The following is a 20,178-nucleotide window of genomic DNA, read 5'->3' as shown; positions in this document are numbered from 1 at the left end:
CTTTGGCTTCAAGACACAGCCTGACTCCTTGAATCTTCAAGTCTTGAAAATCCTTAGTCATGAAAATACATTTCAGAACACGCCCACCTTCTCAGAACCCTGTCTTTTATGTACCTAATCAGAATATTGTCGATATTTATCAACTATGCTCCAGGTTTCTTGACACCATATCTTTTTTTTCCCTGTTCTAAGATCCACCTTTTTCCTTTAAACCCCAATATCTCATCTGAAGTCAAAACTGTGACTGCTCAGTTTTCTTAAACTCCATTTAAATATTTTTGCCAAATATACTGTTTGTTTATTTATTTTTTTGGCTTTGAGTATTCTCTCAATTGTCTCTTTACTTTTTATATCCCTTTTACTTGTCTACATTTAGATATCTAGTTACATTCTGAGAGTTGCATCGCTTGCGTTATGAACATGGCAGTTCCAAATTGAGTGAAGTTGTCTCCATTTTCTCTCATCAGATCATGAATATAGTCTGTCGAGCCCAAGTAAATCAAATATATATCTTCTAACCATTCACCTAAAACCTGAAATATGTGAGCTGGGGCCATTTACCATGCCCACTGGAGGAGGTTACATCTAGTGATACTAGTTGCTTCACTTTATTTTTGGACACAGAGTCCTCTGTGAGCTTCAGCCTAAGAGAAAAAAAAATATATAGTTTTCAGAAGCAAGCACGAGAAATAAATGTCCTAACTTTCTACTTTTCAAAATCCCCTTGGGTCATCTACCCAGTGTATTTATCTGGGTTCAGATCTTTTGGAAGGATGTTTTAGGCACCACACGTCCCTATTCTCATGGCTGAGAGAAACTGATGTCGACACCATTGGCTGAATACTTTTAGACTAGTCTCAGATGTTTCAGAGTTCAGACCTTTATGTCCAGGTATGCAGAAAATTCATTTTGATGGTACTTGTAGGAAGTTGGCTCTGTATATACCATTTCAAAGTAAGAAATATTGTGCACAGAGTCCAAAGGTTCCCCTTAGAGGTAAGATAGTGGCGAAAGTAGATAATTCTAATGGTCTATTTTGTGGTAGTGTGGTCGAGCAGTAGGCTTATCAGAGGATAGTGTTAAGCATTTGTTGTGTACACACAGGCAATAAATGAGGAACACACACTCAAAGACTTACTCCAGGCCAATAGGTTTTTATATTGAAAAATATCCTTTCTTAGTTTATTTTAAGGACCACAGGTTCAAGATTTGCAGTAAACACTTTAAATGCAAGGTACTTCACTTAGATTCTTTAGGAACTTTGAATGAAATCAATATCATGTACAGTCTTTGTAAAAATGGCAATACGCTATTTTCAAAGTGGACACAGTGCAAAAATCAACAGTTCCTGGGAGGTAAGTAAAGGTTAGATTACGAGGTAAGTAAAACACTTACAAGTCTCAGTCCTGGGGAATAGGCAGCCCACCATTGGGGGTTCAAGGCAACCCCAAAGTTACCACACCAACAGCTCAGGGCCGGTCAGGTGCAGAGGTCAAAGAGGTGCCCAAAACACATAGGTGCCTATGGAGAACAGGGGTGCTCCGGTTCCAGTCTGCCAGCAGGGTAAGTACCTGCGTGCTCAGGGGCAGACCAGGGGGGTTTTGTAGAGCACTGGGGTGGACACAAGTAGGCACACAACACACCCTCAGCGGCACAGGGTCGGCCAGGTGCAGTGTGCAAAGCAGGCGACTGGTTTTGTATAGGTTTCAATGGAGGGACCCGGGAGTCACTCTAGCAGTGCAGGCAGGCACAGGGGGAGCTTCTTGGGACAGCCACCACCTGGGCAAGGCAGAGGGTCGCCTGGGGATCACTCCTGCTTCGAAGTTCGGTTCTTTCAGGTCCTGGGGGCTGCGGGTGCAGTGTTGGTTCCAGGCGTCGGGTCCCTTGTTACAGGCAGTCGCTGTCAGGGGGAGCCTCTGGATTCTCTCTGCAGGCGACGCTGTGGGGGCTCAGGGGGGTCGTCTCTGGTTACTCACTGGCTCGCAGTCGCCGGGGAGTCCTCCCTGAGGTGTTGGTTTTCTGCAGGTCGAGCCGGGGGCATCTGGTGCAGAGTGTAGAGTCTCACGCTTCCGGCGGGAAACATGAAGTCCTTGGAAGTTGCTTCTTTGTTGCAAAGAAGTAGCTGGTTTTGAACAGGGCCGCTGTTCACGGGAGTTTCTTGGTCCTGTAGACCAGGGGAGTCCTCTGAGACTTCAGAGGTCGCTGGTCCCTGTCGGATGGAGCAGGTTTTTGAAGTTGGAGACAGGCCGGTAGGGCTGGGGCCAAAGCAGTTGTCGTCTTCCTCCTTCTCTGCAGGCTTGTAGGTCAGCAGTCCTTCTTCTTTCTTCAGGTTGCAGGAATCTATCTTCCTCGGTTCTGGGAGCCCCTAAATACTGAATTTAGGGGAGTGTTTAGGTCTGGGAAGGCAGTAGCCAATGGCTACTGTCCTTGAGGGTGGCTACATCCTCTTTGTGCCTCCTCCCTGTGGGGAGTGGGGGCACATCCCTATTCCTATTGGGGGAATCCTCCAAAATCAAGATGGAGGATTTCTAAACGCAGGGGTCACCTCAGCTCAGGACACCTTAGGGGCTGTCCTGACTGGTGGGTGTCTCCTTCTTGTTTTTCTCATTATCTCCCCTGGACTTGCCGCCAAAAGTAGGGGCTGTGTCCAGGGGGCAGGCATCTCCACTAGCTGGAGTGCCCTGAGGCATTGTAACACGAAGCCTGAGCTTTTGAGGCTCACTGCTAGGTGTTACAGTCCCTGCAGGGGGGAGGTATGAAGCACCTCCACCCAGAGCAGGCTTTGTTTCTGGCCTCAGAGAGCACAAAGGCCCTCACCACATGGGGTCAGAAACTCGTCTCTTAGCAGCAGGCTGGCACAGACCAGACCAGTCAGTCCTGCACTGAACAATTGGGTAAAATACAGGGGGCATCTCTAAGATGCCCTCTGTGTGCATTTTTATAAATCCAACACTGGCATCAGTGTGGGTTTATTATTCTGAGAAGTGTGATACCAAACTTCCCTGTATTCAGTGTAGCCGTTATGGAGCTGTGGAGTTTGTTTTTAACAAACACCCAGACCATATACTTAATATGGCCACACTGTACTTACAATGTCTAAGAATAGACTTAGACACTGTAGGGGCATAATGCTAATGCAACTATGCCCTCACCTGTGGTATAGTGCACCCTGCCTTAGGGCTGTAAGGCCTGCTAGAGGGGTGACTTACCTATGCCACAGGCAGTATTTTGTGTGCATGGCATCCTGAGGGGGATGCCATGTTGACTTTGCCTTTTTCTCCCCACCAACACACACAATCTGCAATGGCAGTGTGCATGTGTTAGGTGAGGGGTCCCTAAGGGTGGCACAACACATGCTGCAGCCCTTAGAGACCATCCCTGGTCACAGGGCCCTTGGTACCACTGGTACCTTTTACAAGGGACTTATCTGTATCCCAGGGGTGTGCCTATTGTGGAAACAATGGTACATTTTAGGTGAAAGAACACTGGTGCTGGGGCCTGGTTAGCAGGGTCCCAGCACACTTCTTAGTCAAGTCAGCATCAATATCAGGCAAAAGGTGTGTGTGGGGGGTGGGGGGGGAAATTGCAACAGGGAGCCATTTCCTTACAGTACTGAAGAGTTGTGTGTTGTGAGCAGTCTGCCTTGTCATAAAGGATAGCTCACCATATTATCGGTCAAGTTTTTAGAAGAACTCATCTTTGCGAGGGCTCATTGTAACCTGTTAGGAAACTGTCTACTGTATTGTAGACTTGCCTTTGATGGTCAAATTCACTTACTTACTGCCCGTTATGCCGACTGGCATAATGGGCAGCAATGAGGGACCTCCACTTCTGTCTTGGAAATGTTTCTGTATGGTGCCCCACCTGTAGTTCAGAGTCTTCATTCCTGATACCACAGTTTGTCACTAGGGGTTCTTTGGTTGCCTCTCTTTGATTTGCCTTCTGGGGCCCAGTGGAGAGCTGTATTTGCGATGGAGTCTTGCTCTCATCTGATGGTATATCCTATCCGTCTACATCTCATAACAGTGGTGTCCATGCTGTCTTGCTTGCATCTGGTGAGCAGTTCCTGGTGGGAGATTGTTTGCGGCCAGAAAATGCTCAATATTCTCTGTTTACTGGTGTGGAAGGCTGGCAGTTTGGTGATGTTGTTTTTGGTATCTACCAGCATTCAGATCCAGACCATAGTATGAACAGAATGCATCTGGTGAAGCCTATGATTCGTGTTTTGATGCTGTACTAAGATGAACTCCACCCTTTGTTTAGCATCTGGAAGGTATTCCTGGCATTGTTCAGTCTGCCCTAGATGTTGCTTCCTGCCCATCCTTTATGCATGATAGTACTACCTGTGAAGGTGAACTCTTCAGTTATGGCTAGGTCACGTCCGTCAACCTTGATTGATGAAGGGTTTGGGATATTGAGTGGCATGACTTCTCATTTCTTCTGTTGACCTTCAGACGAACACACATGCTATACATACATGTTGATGCAAAACATCTTTTCCTGTGTATGCTGGTGTGTGTGAGAGCAAGGCTAGGTCATTCTCATAGTCAGGGTCCTTCACTGTAGAGAATAAGGTCCATCTGATGTTTCTGGCTTGGTCTTCTGTTGTGTGTCGCATCATCCAGTCGATGACGAAGTTGAAGCGCAAAGCTATTGCTATCATACATGCCTGCTTCACACTGGTGTCGACTTTGAGACGGTACTCCCCATGTCCCATTTTGCTGTTACAATTTTCATGGAAGTGCTTGATCAGAATTATCTGCTGCAGTATGCTATAGGTTCTCAGTGTATGCCAGAGGTTATCTTGGTGGATACTGTCAGACTTTCTCAAGATCAATTAAGTTGATGTATAGTGTTGTCTGCCACAACCTTCACTTCTCTTTGATGTTGCGTAGAGTAATTATCTTATCAACAATTTTCAACACACCCTCTGATCTTGCCGAACGCAACCTGTTCTTTTCATAACTGCTTGTCCACGGCATCAGCCATGCACTCTATAATTATTTTTGCTAGGATTTTACTCTGACTTGACAGAAGGCTTGTTACAGTTGGTTAATGCTCTGGAAACTTGACAATGATCCTTGATTCCAGTTGTCTGGTATTTGTTTCCTTCCCAAATCAATGTAAACAGTCATTAGATGATATTGGCTGATGTTTCAAAGACTCCTTTAACATTTCTGAATTCAGGTTGTCTTGGCCAGGAGCTTTTCCATTCTTGGGAGATAAGATGACCGGGACCATTTCTTCTTTCTGTGGTGGGGTGGTGTTCACATCCAAGTCTGTCTCTGCTTCTTGGATTTCCACTTCGCTTGTCGGTACTCGTCTGTTCAATACTTCTTTAAGGTATTCAGCCCAGCAATGCCTGCTCTTTCTGTGTTGTAAGTCGTCTGCCTTGCTTGTCCATGGTAGGTTTGTTGTATGTTGTACGACATTTACCACTGACTATCCTTTTGATCTTGAGGGCCGTTATCCTCTACTGACTGTCTCCTGCTTGTCTGGCAAGATTATTTATGTACAGTCACTTCTATGATTCTGTCATTCTTTTGACTTCTCAGTTTTGATAGAGAATTCTAACCTCAGATTCCACACTTAAGAATATTCCCCAGGAGTCAGACAGTACCTCTGCGTGCCAGTAGGCGACACCAATCGGGGCTTTGTCGGAAGTGACCTGCGCAGTGCATTTATGGGCACCACCCCAGTGTGCTAACAGTTCCTTTCTTTCCACCCCAGCAGCGAGGACATAGGGAGCTAGCTTGGTCACCTTTTGGCTAATGTTTTTTACTTTTTGTTGACTCTTTGAGCAATTTGCTGCCATAGTGCTCAGGACATGTCCCCTAACAAATCCATGGGTTTTAAACCGTGTGGGGAATCGCAGACATACATCTGTCAGGCCACTATCCCAAGACCTACGCAGAGTACAAGTCGATGCACTCCCAGGCGATCCATTAGTGGTTGATGTTGCTGCTTGCGACACGGCAGAAGAAATAACTGCATCATTCCCGTTCCCAAGGGTGATCTCCAGGTCGCTCTCTGACTTGTTTCCGTGGACGGTCGTCTTCCAACTTCAATACGTCTTCATCAAAGTCTGGTATCTCCAAGAAGCACAAGAAGAGGCCTTTGAAGTATTCTTACGCATCCCCATCCAAACAACATGCTCGTACACTTTACCTGCAGAGCCAGTGGTTGGCCTCTCGTCACGCTTCCTTGATTACCCCAGAGCCGGAACCACCCCTGCTGAAATAAAGGATTTTTACAATGCCATGCATATGCTATCTTTGGGTCACCAACTCCCTCCGGATTGCCTTCAGGCACTATAGAGCTGAGAGGTGCCTCTGCTGGGTTGCTGTATTTGGGTTCTCTCCAAACACCAGATGGGCCTTCTGGATCCACCCCGGCTCCTGTCCACTGCCACATGTCTCCACTTACCCATGTACTGCAGACTCAGTCCCCATCGCTGCTGGACGAGGAGCCTAGTGCCATTTCCGACTCTGAGATGACGATCCTTAACATCAAATCTGCACTGTCCAAACCTTACCAACCTTAGGACTAGCTGCTCTTAGATAATGTGAGGGGGATAAGGAAGAGGAATATGGATCCTTTTAGGAGGACCTCGACCAAGCAGGCAACTTGCTGTGGTAGCTGGGCGATGTCAATGGTCTGGATACCTCTCCTGACTGGTGTGCTTACATCTCTGGTTCTTGCTTCGGAGGGAGGCACGTCCTTGGTAACGGTGACGCGTAGGGTAGTGTAGGTCACTGACATGCATGATTGTGGTCCACTAGCTTTTTAGGGGACCTTCTCCACAACGCCTTCCTGAAGAAAGAGAAATTCATGATTCTCACATAGGCTTAGGTCTTGCCTACCCTGGAAGCTGTACAATAGCATTGAACTTGCAAGACTCTTATATTCACATGCCTGTACTGCAAGCCCACATGTGTAACCTGTGTTTCACAATAGGTCACAAGCATTTCCAATTCAATGTGCTCCCTTTTGGCCTCACAAGTGCCCCATGAGTGTTCACAAAAGGGATGGTGGTGTTTGTAGCCCACCTTTTGGCGGTCAGCAGTCCCAGGCAGTTGTCGCCTACCTCCAGACTATGGTGAACCTCCTGAATTCTCTGGGGTTCCCTATCAACATGCCAAAGTCGCACCAAACTTCTCAAATGTTCCCTTTTTATCAGAATTATTTTGGACACGGTGTAGTTCCACACCTTCACTCCAGAGCAGGGAGTCCACTACAATCGAGCCATGAACCTAATGTTTCATCCTCAGACCTGGATTTTGGTGGGACTGACCCTGAGGCTGCAGGGTCTGATGGCCTTATGTATCCTGCTGGTGATGAGACCGTTGGCCCATGCAAGCTCTACAGTGGGTCCTTGAGGTCCCAGGAGAAGCTTTCCGTCCTGTTTTTTTAAGGAAACTGCAAAAGATCTGCAGTAGTGGACCACGATTGGACCAACAACAGATCACTCTCTCTTCCCTACCCGGACCTGACATTGGTGACCAAGGCATTGCTTCTGGGTTGGGGCAGCCTGCGAGGAGAGGTGGCAATCAGAGAACAATGGTCTCTGGCCGAGTACAAGCTTCCCATCAATATTCTCGAGCTGATGGTTATTTGCTCTGCATTGAAAGCCTTCCTATCCATCCAAAAAAGACTGCTTCATGTGTTCACATATAACACTACAACCACTTGGTTTTGCAACAGACAGGGAAGAGTAAGTAAGCGGACTCTGCTAGGAGGTCCCTGAGCCTTTTGACCTGGAAACATGGCATCTTTCTGGTCATGCCACACCTGTCATGTTCTCTGAACATTAGGGCGGACGAACTCAGACCCCAGTGCTTTGCAAATCACAAATGGCATCTACACCCAGAGGTGGCACAAGGTCTCTTCTGAGAATGAAGAGAACCTTGGCTCGATCTATTCACTGTTGAGAACGTGCAATGTCAACTCTTCTGCACATTGGAGTTTCCATAGCGGCTCATGAACTAAGACGTTTTCCGGTTAGAATGGAACCCAGGACTCTGGTTCGCCTTTCCGCCTCACACGCCACCTTCAAGCATTGACAATGAGCTGCGATAATTGCATGCATTTGCTCTACCTGCCATTGGGTGTGACTTAGTGCTCCTCCCATCATGTTGACCCCCCCTTTCAGCCCCCTTGTCAGAGATTGTACTGTTTGTATTGTCCTTGGCCTTACACCGGGCACAGTTAAATGTTACTGTTCAGCCTTATTGTCTTTTTTTTGTGGTTGCCGGATCAACCCTCACTGATTAAGTCACCCATTGTGACATGGTTTCTTAAGGACTTGCAACATTTGTGAACTCCTACCCCTTTACCATGCCCCAATGGGACTTTAATTTGGTCCTACCATTCCTTATGGGGATCTCTTTTGGTGCCCCTGCATAGTTGTCCACTCTGACTCCTAACTCTCAAGAAGGCCTTCTTGTTGGTCATTACATCGGCCTGCAGGGTTAGCAAGCTTTAAGTTCATTTAATCCAATACAGACTTCTAGTTTCAGAATCCTTACCTTTTAGTTTCCCCCAGGCGTCTCACTGGGTCTGAAGCACTGTCAGATGGCACCTCATCATCCGTCCTCGGATTCATCTGCGCCAGGTATGACGTTGTGGTTCCTATATAGGCACCACTCCAGATTGCTGATGTCAGGTCTTTGATTTCCACGCCAGCAAGCGTTGATCCAAAGAGAGCTACCTCTGTCATTTTTTACTCTTTTTTTCAACTTGTTGTTGAAGGTTTTTTTCGAATCTCCAGCTCCTCGTACATTGAGGATGTCATCCAGAAAGACAGGCTTCAAACCCTGTGGATCTTGGATCTTGTCACTGAACGATGTCTGTGATGGTTCTATCACTTCGTGTGTCTTTAGTTCCTTGAAGCGCCACCACGACCTGAAGTCATGTTCAGAGTGTCGGGCCATGCATCCGAAGGCTTTGAGGGGCGGTCCCCAAAGCTGATGGCACCCGGTTGCTCGAATTAGCACAAGTTAAGATCTCAGTCAAGAGAAAGGTTCTGGGATTGGTCGCAGAGCCCCTCATCGTGGTCGTCCCACTCCAAATCCTTGGGGCGAATGGGTAAGTCAAGTCAAGAGAAGAGAAGGAATCTAAGAAGTCAAAACGTTCTTCAACTTCTTCTTTGCCAACAAGATGAGGGAGTGTCGACGTTCTAGGTCTCGCTCAGCGGAGCCTGTGCCTTGGGTGACTCACCACCTCCCTGAGTTTCCTGGAGCCGAAGTGACCCCTGCTGAAAATAGAGCTTTATGAGGCCATGCACATCATATTTGGGCAGTCCTTCACTGCTTGGTTATCCAAGCCTCTACTCCCCAGGGCGCGTTCACTTCCGCACCCCTGGCTAGGGAATCCAAAAGGTTTGACACACTTTGGGAAGAAGATTTTTTTTTCGCAAGCCTTGCGTTCCTTGAACACCGCATTCATTTTGGGTCATTATTACTACACTCTGGGATACGGTTGCGCAAGTGCTGCCAAAGGTCCCGGAGGAGACCCGGGCTGTACTCACTCAGGCTGTTGCAGAAGAGGAAGACACAGCAAAATTCACAATCCGTTGTGGACTGTCCACGACCTACTCACTAGGTAGAGCAGTTTTATCGTCGGTGGCTTTGAGGCGCCACGCCTGGCTGAGGTCACCTGGCTTTTCAGGGGATGTCCAAGCTAACTTGACGGGCATGCCATTTGGCACCCATCGCTTCGGAGACAAGGCAGACGTTCCGCTAGAGCACTTAAATGGTTCTTGGGCTATAACCAAGTCCTTGGGCCTCGCTGCGGCCCCACATCCACTCCCCCTCTGTCTGCCTTTCACCCCTTTTGAGGCTCTGGAAGGGGCCTCCAACAGCATCCCATCCCAGCCAGCCATCATGCTGCATATCCAACCCAGCCTCTGTGACGCCACAGGCATGGTATCCATTGACCTCTTGGATCAGGTGGCCAGTAGTCTAGACAGTCCACCAACCCCCAAACAGCCTGTAGTCTCTTCCCATCCTAGGGCCAGTTGGAGGCAGGATTCACCATTACCTCTTCTGCTGGCAATCCATACATCAGACAGGTGGGTTTTGCAGATAGTCCGAAGGGGCGACTCGCTCCCCTCGAGACTACCTCTTCATCTATGCAGCCATCCTACAATCGGATGACCGGATCATTTGTCCCTTCTCCGCAAAGAAGTTACAGCTCTCTTGGCCAAAGAAGTCATAGTGAGGGTTCTCCTGCCAGAAGTAGGTTGTGGTTGCTATTCCTCCTACTTTCTGGTGCCCAAAAAGAACAAGGGGCTCTGCCCTATCCTAAACCTTCAGTCCCTTAATTACTTCCTCAAAAGGATGAGTTCAATATGCTCAGGCTCTGTCTGCCCTGGACCCAGGAAACTGAATGGTATTGTTAAATTTGCAGAACACATATTTCCATATTCCCGTCCTGCCTGCCCACAGATGTTACTTGTGATTCACAATAGGCCACAATTACTTTTAGTTCATTGTGCTCCTCTTTGGCCTTACCAGAGCTCCTCGGGTGTTCACCAAGGTGATAGCAATGGCTGTTGCTTATATGCAGAAATCAGGGGTTTCAGCCTTCCCCTGTCCAACCCTTCCTTTCTGCCAAAAGTGATTACGTTCTTTCATGTAGGCCAATCCATCACCTTGCCTACTTTTTCACACACACTCGCATCCTTCTGAGGAAGAGGAGAGACCCTACCGCCTGGACTGAAAAAGAGCATTGGCTTGATCATACAAAAGAGTTCCAGGTGGATGACCAACTCTTTGTTGGGTATGTGGGTGTGAAGAACAGTCCGGCAGCGCAGAAGTGGACCATCTCCAGATGGGTCGTACTGTTTATTAAGATCTGCTATGCACTGGCCAAGAAGCAACCCCCTGAGGGTTTGTGTGCTCATTCTGCCTCAGCTAAAACTGCGACCACTGCATTAGCATGCACAAGTTCCAGTCCTTGGCATCTGTCAGAGGGCAACGTGGGCATTTCTGCACACATTTACCAAAAACTGCTGCCTGGACAGTCGGGTCCATAGAGACAAACACTTTGGCTGTTTGGTCCTGCAGGACATTCTAGTATGAACTTGGTTCACAGACCCACCTCCGGGGATGGTATTGCTTAGGTTTCTATTCAAAGGTAAGGAATCTGCAACTAGAAGTCTGTATCAGATGAACAAGTTACTTACTTTCAGTAACGTCCTATCTGGTAGCTACAATAGCTAGTTTCAGATTCCTTATGACCAACCCATCCTCCTCACTCTGCGAACTGATTTTTATTGGCAGGGACTCCCCTTTTAGGGCCTTAGTTTTGATGCACCAGCATTCGATGTTCTTCATAGCTCTACGCTTCTGGCATGGAAAGTCTTGAAAAGAAACTGACGTTGGCCTGCCTGGGTGTTGCCTATATAGGACCTGCTATGTGATTTCTGCCGTGGATGACACTGACTACCAACACATAGCCAATCAACGTCACCTACTGGCGCACAGGGGTACTGCTAGCAAATATCTTCTGGCTCCAGTCTGATGCCAGGGGAGAATTCAATAGTAAGGAATCTGCAGCTAGAAATCGTCTCTACCAGATAAGGCATTACTGAAGGTAAGTAACTTGTCTGTCCGTTTGCGAGGTATTTACTAGATGTATTAAATTCTACACAGCCTCAATTTTCCTATCTTATATTTCAATACGGAAATCCAGTCAAAAATTGGCAGATATTGAGATACGTAACCTAATCTGTGCACAATGCAGCGGAATTGCATGCTATGCCTCATTTTGACCTGCAGAACTGCCTGGGAAAACTGTATTGTATGTGATAATAACTATCCATTTGCCACAGATCTATTTGAAAGCCATAGATCATCACAGCTCTGACCTAGACATTGTATGATTCAGCCGGTCAATACATTGTATCAACACTGATTGCAAAGCACATTAGGTGCCCCTGGGGCAGAGTACGGGCACCTCAGATTACATAACGTACATATTTGTTTTCTTTTTTGCATCAGCTTTTGTATTGTTTCTTGTACAACTTATAAGGTGGCGTGACAGGGCTCTCACTTCTTGTAATTGGAGGCAGATTGATACTAACAGTGAATAGTAATGAAGTGATAATAAACATACCGTTGGTAATTAATTATATTCTTATCGTGTTTCCAGGTAGTATTGTGCTTTGATCGTGTATTTTGGGATCCAAGTGTAAATTTGTTCGGTCATGTTGGCAGCACCACAGCAAGCAGAGGAGAGCTCTTCCTTTTCTGGAATCTCTACAAAGGTAATTGTTTTACAATTTTAGCTGGTCTTCTTATTCTTTTGTATTTTCTCCACTGTTAACCCTTACCTCGCCTTTCGTGGGAATTCGACTTCTAAGAAGGGAAGTCATGTCAACTTCGGTTTTTAATGCTTATTGATATACTACATGTGTCACAGATGTAAAGATATGCCAAATATTTGACAAGTGCAGGAGGTTTAACCCCTTGTACTGGGCCAGAAAAAGACTAACTGTTTCTTATGGAACTAGATAGGGCAGAGCAAATGTCAAAGAAAACTAAGATGTAAAGAGGGAAATTTTGATAAGCACCAACATCAGCCTATTAAATTTGGAGACCAAAGTATTTATATTTGACAATCATTAAATAACAAAGTGAATTACATTGCAACATATGTGTCCTTGTGCCAAACTTATTTCCAGCGTCAGTCTAGCATACAGTCAGCACCGTGTGATTTTTTTTTTTTGATTTTTTTTTTTACGGAATGGTAGACAGCTTGTGCCTAGACTGAGGTGTATAGATCAGGTTAGAGACTAACCAGAATACAGTGCCCTATTCTAAGTTCATCAGCATGAGGCAAGGGGTCCTACATCAAAGTCTTTGCTCATCTCCCGTAGTGAAAAAGAAAATTGTCAGCATTTCATTAAGGAAAGAATGACAGTTTCCTCAGGTGGTTTGGTTAGGGAAGTAGTGAGAAGGTTATATGTCCCACACCTCATCTCTAATCAAATACAGCTTAATTTATGGTCAGATCATGTGCTGTTACAGATAAGATGGGGCCTACATTTACCTCAGAAGTGGTGGAATACAATATTTCATCGTATTAAGGTGCAGGTTTTCCTTCATCCTACTTTTTTTTCTACGAAGAGAAGACAGCACAAGAAAATACTGAATACCAGCTCAAAAGAGAAAGCACCCAAAAAGCTTATCACTGTAACTTTTCTTATGGCAGAGGAGACCAGAACTGAATGTGGCAGTTGAAATTGGTCATATTAGTTGTAAAATTCACCATGATAACATTTTCATCAATAATGTTTCCTGTTGCTTTCCTATTTCTGAATTAGAATGGATATTGAGTAACAGTTTTGAAACTGTGTGAATTGAAACATGTAGAAAGTGAAAAAGTCAAGATGTTCCCTTTGACTGACAGCTTTTACCTAAGGAGCCACCTTACTACCTTTGTCCCAAAAATAAGACAAAGTACTTACATTTGTGTGCCATCATTCTAGCTAACAGAAGGTTCCTGAAGTTTATTCTAGGTCATAAATACATATTGAAGCATACTCAGTTAAGCCTAACAGATAGTAGTGTTTACAAAGCTGTCTTCTATGTATCTTTTTCTTCCCAGGTAAAAGGGAGTTCAGCTATTGCTTACAATATAAGCACACTGTTTCAAATATGTTCATTTATATATAGAAAATAGGGGCAAATTCTAACCCTCCAAGGGAGATATTGTCATCTTACTCTCTGGTTCTGTACACTTTCAGGCAAAGAAAATCCTTACTTAAAGTGGATTATTAAAGGCCCTGCACACTATACCACACTGCTTAGATTTAATTTCCTTTTTTATATTAGGCCTGCACTAAGGTCATTTATACTTGAAAAATAGATGTTCATAAGAAGAATTGTCTTGTCATGTGGTGTACCCCTGCAGTCCTTCAGTGACAATGCTAATTTGTGCTAGAACAAATTAATAATAGTCCTGCCACAGCACAAGTTTAGGGATTATCTTTTGCCAAGCAGTTTCACCCACAGTACTGAAAATGCAGTGGTTATTCCAGAAGTCTGGCTTAGACAACACTAGCTCTCCCTACCTGGACTACTGCAACAAACCCCGTCCCTTTGAGGTAGAGGCTGCGTGCCCCAACAGGCGCAGCAATCTTTCAACTTTTACTCCCCTAGTGCAGTGGCTTCAAATCCACCTTAATTTGCTTTCACAGGGTCAGGATCAACTGGTAGAAAGCAGGATACAATATTTGTTTTGTGGCTTGAGATCCATTATATCAGACAAGCTGGGTCTTGCAGTTTATTCAAAGAAACTACACTCTCCCTCTTATCTCCTTCCTGCTCCAGCTTCCTTCCACACCAGAATGCCTTTCAGAGTATCACCCATGGTCTTAATGCAAGAAATCATGATTCTGCTGTTGAAGGATGCCATCATGCCATCGCCTGCCTTGTGCTACTTCATTGAGCCAAAGGAAGACTGAGGTCTCAGGCCTATAGTGGATCTCATGCCATTTAAAGGGAAGAGCAATTCACAATTCTCAGTGTGCCACAGGTTTTGTCTGCTCTGGACGTAGGAGACAGGAATGGCCCATCTGGATCTGCAGTTCCATAGGTGTTATCTGTGGTTCAGAATGGCATCCAAACATTTCCAAGTGTTGGTGATGATCATGGCCCAATGTCGGAGATCAGGGATGCATGTGCCCCTGTACCTTGATAACTGACTGCTCATAGTGGGTTTGTTTCAGTCACCTATAGACCCCTTTCAGGTGACACACATTTCTGACATCTTTGATTCATTGATGGAAAACTCCAAAGTTCCTCTGGTGCTCCATCCAGAGGATTCCCTTCATTGGGCTTTCCTGTACTTAGTGACAATTAAGGCCTGGACAATCAAGATATGATCACAATGTTTTGGGCTCAATTCTGGGTCTCACTGAAGACCAATTTGAGCATTCTTCGACTCCTAGTCTTGTTCTTCCTCCTTGTTTCAAACTCAAAATGATATGTGCAGTGGAAACTCCAGCTTCTGTGGACCCAACATCAGGGCTGCCTTCTTTCAGATCCAAAAGGAGAGGGGACCTGCAGTGGTGTCTGGCAGAGCCAACTTGACCTGTGACATACTACACTCCCTCCATCGCCCAGCGTTTGTGATGGTGACAGAAGAATCACTGCTTGGTTGGGAAAGGTGACAGCATAAAGTACAGGTTGAGAGCCAGCTCTATATCAGTCTTCTGGGGCTTCAGTGATCCATCTTGCTCTCCTTCCTCTAGTTCTGCAGAAAATCAGAACATATCAGGCCAAGTTGATATTGGTAGCTAGTAGAGTAAGATAACCAAAGTTTCTCTCATCCGGTGATCACTTGGGGAGAAACTCCCAGTCTGAGCAACAGGGGAAAGTACTGCACCCTAACCTCCACCTCTGTAAATGGAGATTGCGTGGCAGCAATTAAATGCTTTTGGCTTGCTAACTGATGTGGTTGCTGACATTTTTGCAGTCGAACACTCAACAACCCTTCAAGTGCTCTTTGTGCTGCAAGAAGTTAGTTACCTGCTGAGGTTCCCAAGGCATATTGACTCGTTCATGGCAAACGTTGAGATTTGGATGTTTGTTCTTTCCTTATCCCAACAAGGGTTTGCAGTGGGCAAAGTGAAACGGTATACATTGGCCCTTTTGCCTTTTTGTGTTTAACTGACCAAACATCTCTATGCAAGTAACCTTTTTGTGATGTATTTCAATATAGGTTTGACTCACATGTATCCACCAAAGCAGTTCATCATGTCGCAGTTAGATTTGAATTTAGTTCTGACACTCCAGATGTCAACACTCTTTGAGCTGCTTCACAGTTGTATGCGGCAATTCCTGATGATCAAGACTGATTTCCACATCACTACCACATCAGTACACTACATGAATGAACTGCAGGCGCTTTTAGTGCAACCGTTATACACCACCTTTTTCCCAAAGTGGTGCTGGTGATTTGGGTGCTTTTCTTACCAAAAGTTATGATTCCTTTTGAGATCGGCCACTCTGCCAATGTTTTTTGTCTAACTTTACCCCTCAAAGAAGGGAAACTGTATTAGCTTGACCATAAAAGGATGTTGAGCTCCTACCTAGAACAAATAAAAGGCTCACTGTCTAGATGATCAGCTTTCTGTAGAGCTTTCTAGAACAAGGAAAGAGAGGTGGTGCAAAAGAGGACCATTTTATGGTTGAAGGCCCTTTACACCAAAATCCATTAAACGGTGGACAAGAAACAGCCTCCTGAAGGTCTGCAGGCTCATTACACTAGTTTCAAAGCCATCATGACGGCATTGGGATGAGGAATACTAGACATCTGCCAATCTGCAAACATGAGCATACGTTCATGAAGCACTGCTGCCTTGGCAGTCAAACACAGAGGGGAGATCACTTTGTTCAGTTAGTCCTGCAAAAGCTTTTGGTTTGTCAACTCATCATACCCTCTGCCATGTTGCTGTGGTATCTATTCTAAAAATGAGGAATCTGTGGTTAGTGATATCCATCATTAGAATAAGTTAAACCAGCATAACTGCTTACTAACAGTGGATTGCTTACCAAACTCCCTGTTCTGTGGAGTGGACTCTTGAGGATCATAATAAGGTCCCAAGTTAGGAATCAGTACACTGTTATCCACAATTCGCAAGATGCTGCCACTGGGGGTGAAGGATTGTGGTATACTGAAGGTGAGCTTTCTGCGGTTAGATATAGTATCGATTAGAAAGAGTGTTATTTGTAACTTGTTGTTATGGAGTTGTGTATACCAGTGGTTCCCAACCTGTGGTCCGGGGACACTTGGGGGTTTGCGACTGCTTAGAAAATCAAATAATATTAACAGATCAGGTCTAAAGCTTTCAGTAATGACTCAGTGTGGGAATCCCCAGATTACAATAATGATTCGGTGGGGGTCCACGGGTTTCAGTAATGATAAAGTTGGGGGTCCACAAAGTCAAAGGGTTGGGAACTACTGGTCTGAATGTCTTAAGTTTCTTGCTACCATGTGGGTTTCCCCACACCCCAGTCCTTTTTCCTGAATGGGACATTTTGAGATGGTTCTAATGCTTATAAGTTTGTGCTGGACCCTCTTCTGACTTTATTCTTATGAAAATGCCACTGACGCCAAGCGTCACATGTTAGTGTTGTACAAAGACTTTAGCCACAAAATTACCAACATAGTGTGCTTTTAATGCCTGGCATGTCAGTACTTTGGCCCGATAATACTATCAGCAGAGCACTCTTAGATTTAACCAGCCTTGTGGAGCTTCCAGAAATTTGTAGCCAGGAATCAAAAGATGCCCCAGCAACATTAGCAGCATGTTGTACATAAAGCCTCCTCCAGGGCACTTTTTCTTTCTAGACTTTCTACCAACCAAAAAAAATAAGCACTTTGGGTGAGGCAGTGTTTGGGATTTTGCTGACTTGTGGTAATAGCCACAAGGTGTCACACCTCTTAGTGGAGATTGCTTAAAAGTGTTTTTGCACCCTAAATTAACTTTAGTGAACTGATGTCTTAAACTAATTCTGTTGGAACTGATTATTCAGCATACGACCTTTTTAAAGGTTAAAATGCTTAAATCATTTCCTGTCATTGAGATGGTATTCCAACTGTAAATTTCAAATAGCACTAAACTTTATGAACAGGTTTTAGGCAGTGTTGCTTTATTAATGAAACAACATCAGAGAAAAAGAACCAACTTCAGCCAATCAGTTTACAACATGCTGAATACCAATTTACCCCTCCCCCGTCCAGAGGCCACTGTGCACCTCATTTTTTTTTTTTTACTGTATTGTGTGTGAAAGACAATACCACAAGAGCTCCAGTCTAACTTCTTCTAGACATTGAACTTATGATCTCTCACTGTATTTCTAACTTTACTGTTGCTTTCTGTTCAGTAACTGCTGTCTTTAGATCTTGATTTCATTGAGAATCACTGCTCCAGCACAGACAAATCTCCAAAGAAACCTAGTTCTTCAGGAACTGCTGCCTGTGTTTATGAAGAGCCTTTATGTAGAAGATCCCCACAAGTATTACATCTGCTCCCTCTGTCCCCAACACAAGACCAAAGACTTGCAGGAATTTCTCTGAGAATACCATAAATGAACTCAAAAATCAACTTTTGAGGTGACTTTAAAAGACAACCAGAGCTGGGACATTAATGCCATCTTTCTGTATCATCTAAAAAAAAAAAAAAACCTCAGAAGTGTTAACCTCAAAAAGTGTAAGGTGTCTAAGGCAGAGACGTTCACTGGAGAGCTACTTCCCACATGTGAGCAGCCCTTACAAGTGGCCTTAAGGACTGACAAGCTAGACACACATGTTACTACTTTGAGTTGCTGATTAAAGTTGCATCCTCGGTCAACAATCTCTCTGCTTTCCACACTAGTATCACAGTTGATTACTTTTTTTGCTGTGAGCTTTGCTACATTGACTACACTATTAATGACCATGATGTTTTCAACAAACACATTGACAATGAGTCTCATCGACAACAACCGCTCCGTCTACTATTCCATTATCGAGCAGACTTGATTCAAAATTATCTAAGAAATTGTTGACTTTGAGCTCAATTGATGACATTTCCTGATAGAGGTTTCTTTGAGTTTTATTTCGGAAAAAGGAGTACCATCAGATACCTCTCCAAGCAATGTGCATCTACCTACCCAACATTCTTGAGACTGAGGGTGACTATCAAGATGAGGGTCCTTTTGGTACAGATACGAGACACAATTCAGAGTGAAATGTCAGAGTTGGAAGACAAGGAAGGTTACGATGATGAAGAATCTATGGATCTAAAGGGACTTGTGATATGGGTGACAAACACATGCACTGTCCATATGTGGAGGAAGAAGAAAATCACCAGTGGTTGTATGGCCATTCCTATTATGATCATTTATAAGAAATACTAAGAGAAACCTTCATATCAGGGTACCTCATGTTACAGGTAGGCCTTATCTTTGAACTTCATTGCATGAAGAGACTATTATAACAGGTCTCTGCTGTCTTACAAGACATCCTAAGGTGTAATGTAAGCTGCACAGTGGAGGTCTCACAACATAACATCACTTTGTCCTGCTCTTCTGGATCTTGAGGATAGAAAAATAAATGGCTTTGGCATGAGCGTTTACTCATTGGCTGTATTCTTTATCAAGTTAGCTAACACTCATGTAATCGTGGACTGATAAAGTAGAGAAATATGGTCTCATATTGCCTGTTATATGCAGACTGTTCTGGGTGACATGAAAGAAGAACCAAATGTTACCTAGGGGACTCTCTCAATCTTGGTGGAATCTGGGTGGATGTGGAATAACAGAGTCAATACTCTTCTAGTGGTTTGGATAGTTCTCTTGAGCTAGAGATTAATTTTCTTCAGGCCCACCAACCAGTCAGTCATGTCTGTCTACTCCATGGTGAAAAAGTCAGCAGGAATGCTGGATTTGCCCCCAATCCACCATGGAGGTCAAAACCAAAGTTCTCACATAGTCATTGGCTGCTGCCCTGTGACCCCTGTCACACCCCTATTTAGGTGCACCTCTGAACCTTGCTCTTCAGATTCCTTCTGACCTGAAAAGGACTGAAGAGCTGCACCAGCAGAGAAGACTCCAGATGACAACTGACTTGGCCCCAGCCCTACCAGCCTGTCTGCAGCTTCAAGACTCCTGCTACTAGATGACTCATCCTGCAGGACCAGCAACCTCTACAAACCCCCCCAGAGGACTGCCTGCCTACCCACGGGCCAAGATCTCCAGAGGACAGTTGTCCTCTCCCAAAGAAACCTCCAAAAGGACTCCAGAACTGCCCCGGATCCACAAGTCCTGCCCACTCTGCCCCCAGGCAATTCCAACCTTGAGTCCACCCTGGGTTAACCCCTCCTGACCAACATCACGATGCCTGCAGCTTAAATCTGGAGGCCTCCCCTGTCCGCAACTGGCTCCGGTGAAGATTTCCCGACGCCCAAAGGTGCCACTGCACCCACAAACCCCCTGGCCTTCGGAATCCAACCAACGGTCCAGCAAGTGGGCTTTCTACTTACCTGTCCAACAGTTGGTTTTCTAAGACTCCTGGACAATGCTGGCAGCATCTTTTTGACGCCCTGGGTTGCCTATTGAAAAGCATTAGGCGCCCAATGCTGTGTTTGCACCCTGCGTCGCTGACGGGGTATGTTTGGTGCCA

At 45.2% G+C, this 20,178-nt stretch overlaps 1 protein-coding gene across 3 annotated transcripts in view; it reads left to right on the top strand.

The window, feature by feature from the left end:
* The window catches only part of KDM1A (lysine demethylase 1A), a 590,627-nt gene that overhangs the window by 433,302 nt on the left and 137,147 nt on the right, over positions 1-20,178 (top strand). For all 3 annotated transcript variants that reach the window (XM_069223917.1, XM_069223918.1, XM_069223916.1), the window contains one exon: positions 12,157-12,271. In XM_069223917.1, coding sequence (XP_069080018.1) covers positions 12,157-12,271 — 115 coding nt within the window. The remainder of the gene's footprint in view (positions 1-12,156; positions 12,272-20,178) is intronic.

The sequence above is a fragment of the Pleurodeles waltl genome, chromosome 3_1 (genome assembly GCF_031143425.1).
Source record: "Pleurodeles waltl isolate 20211129_DDA chromosome 3_1, aPleWal1.hap1.20221129, whole genome shotgun sequence".
Taxonomy (NCBI): Eukaryota; Metazoa; Chordata; class Amphibia; order Caudata; family Salamandridae; genus Pleurodeles; species Pleurodeles waltl.
The sequence above is the reverse complement of the archived record's forward strand: the minus strand, read 5'-3'. Positions and strand labels throughout refer to the sequence as shown.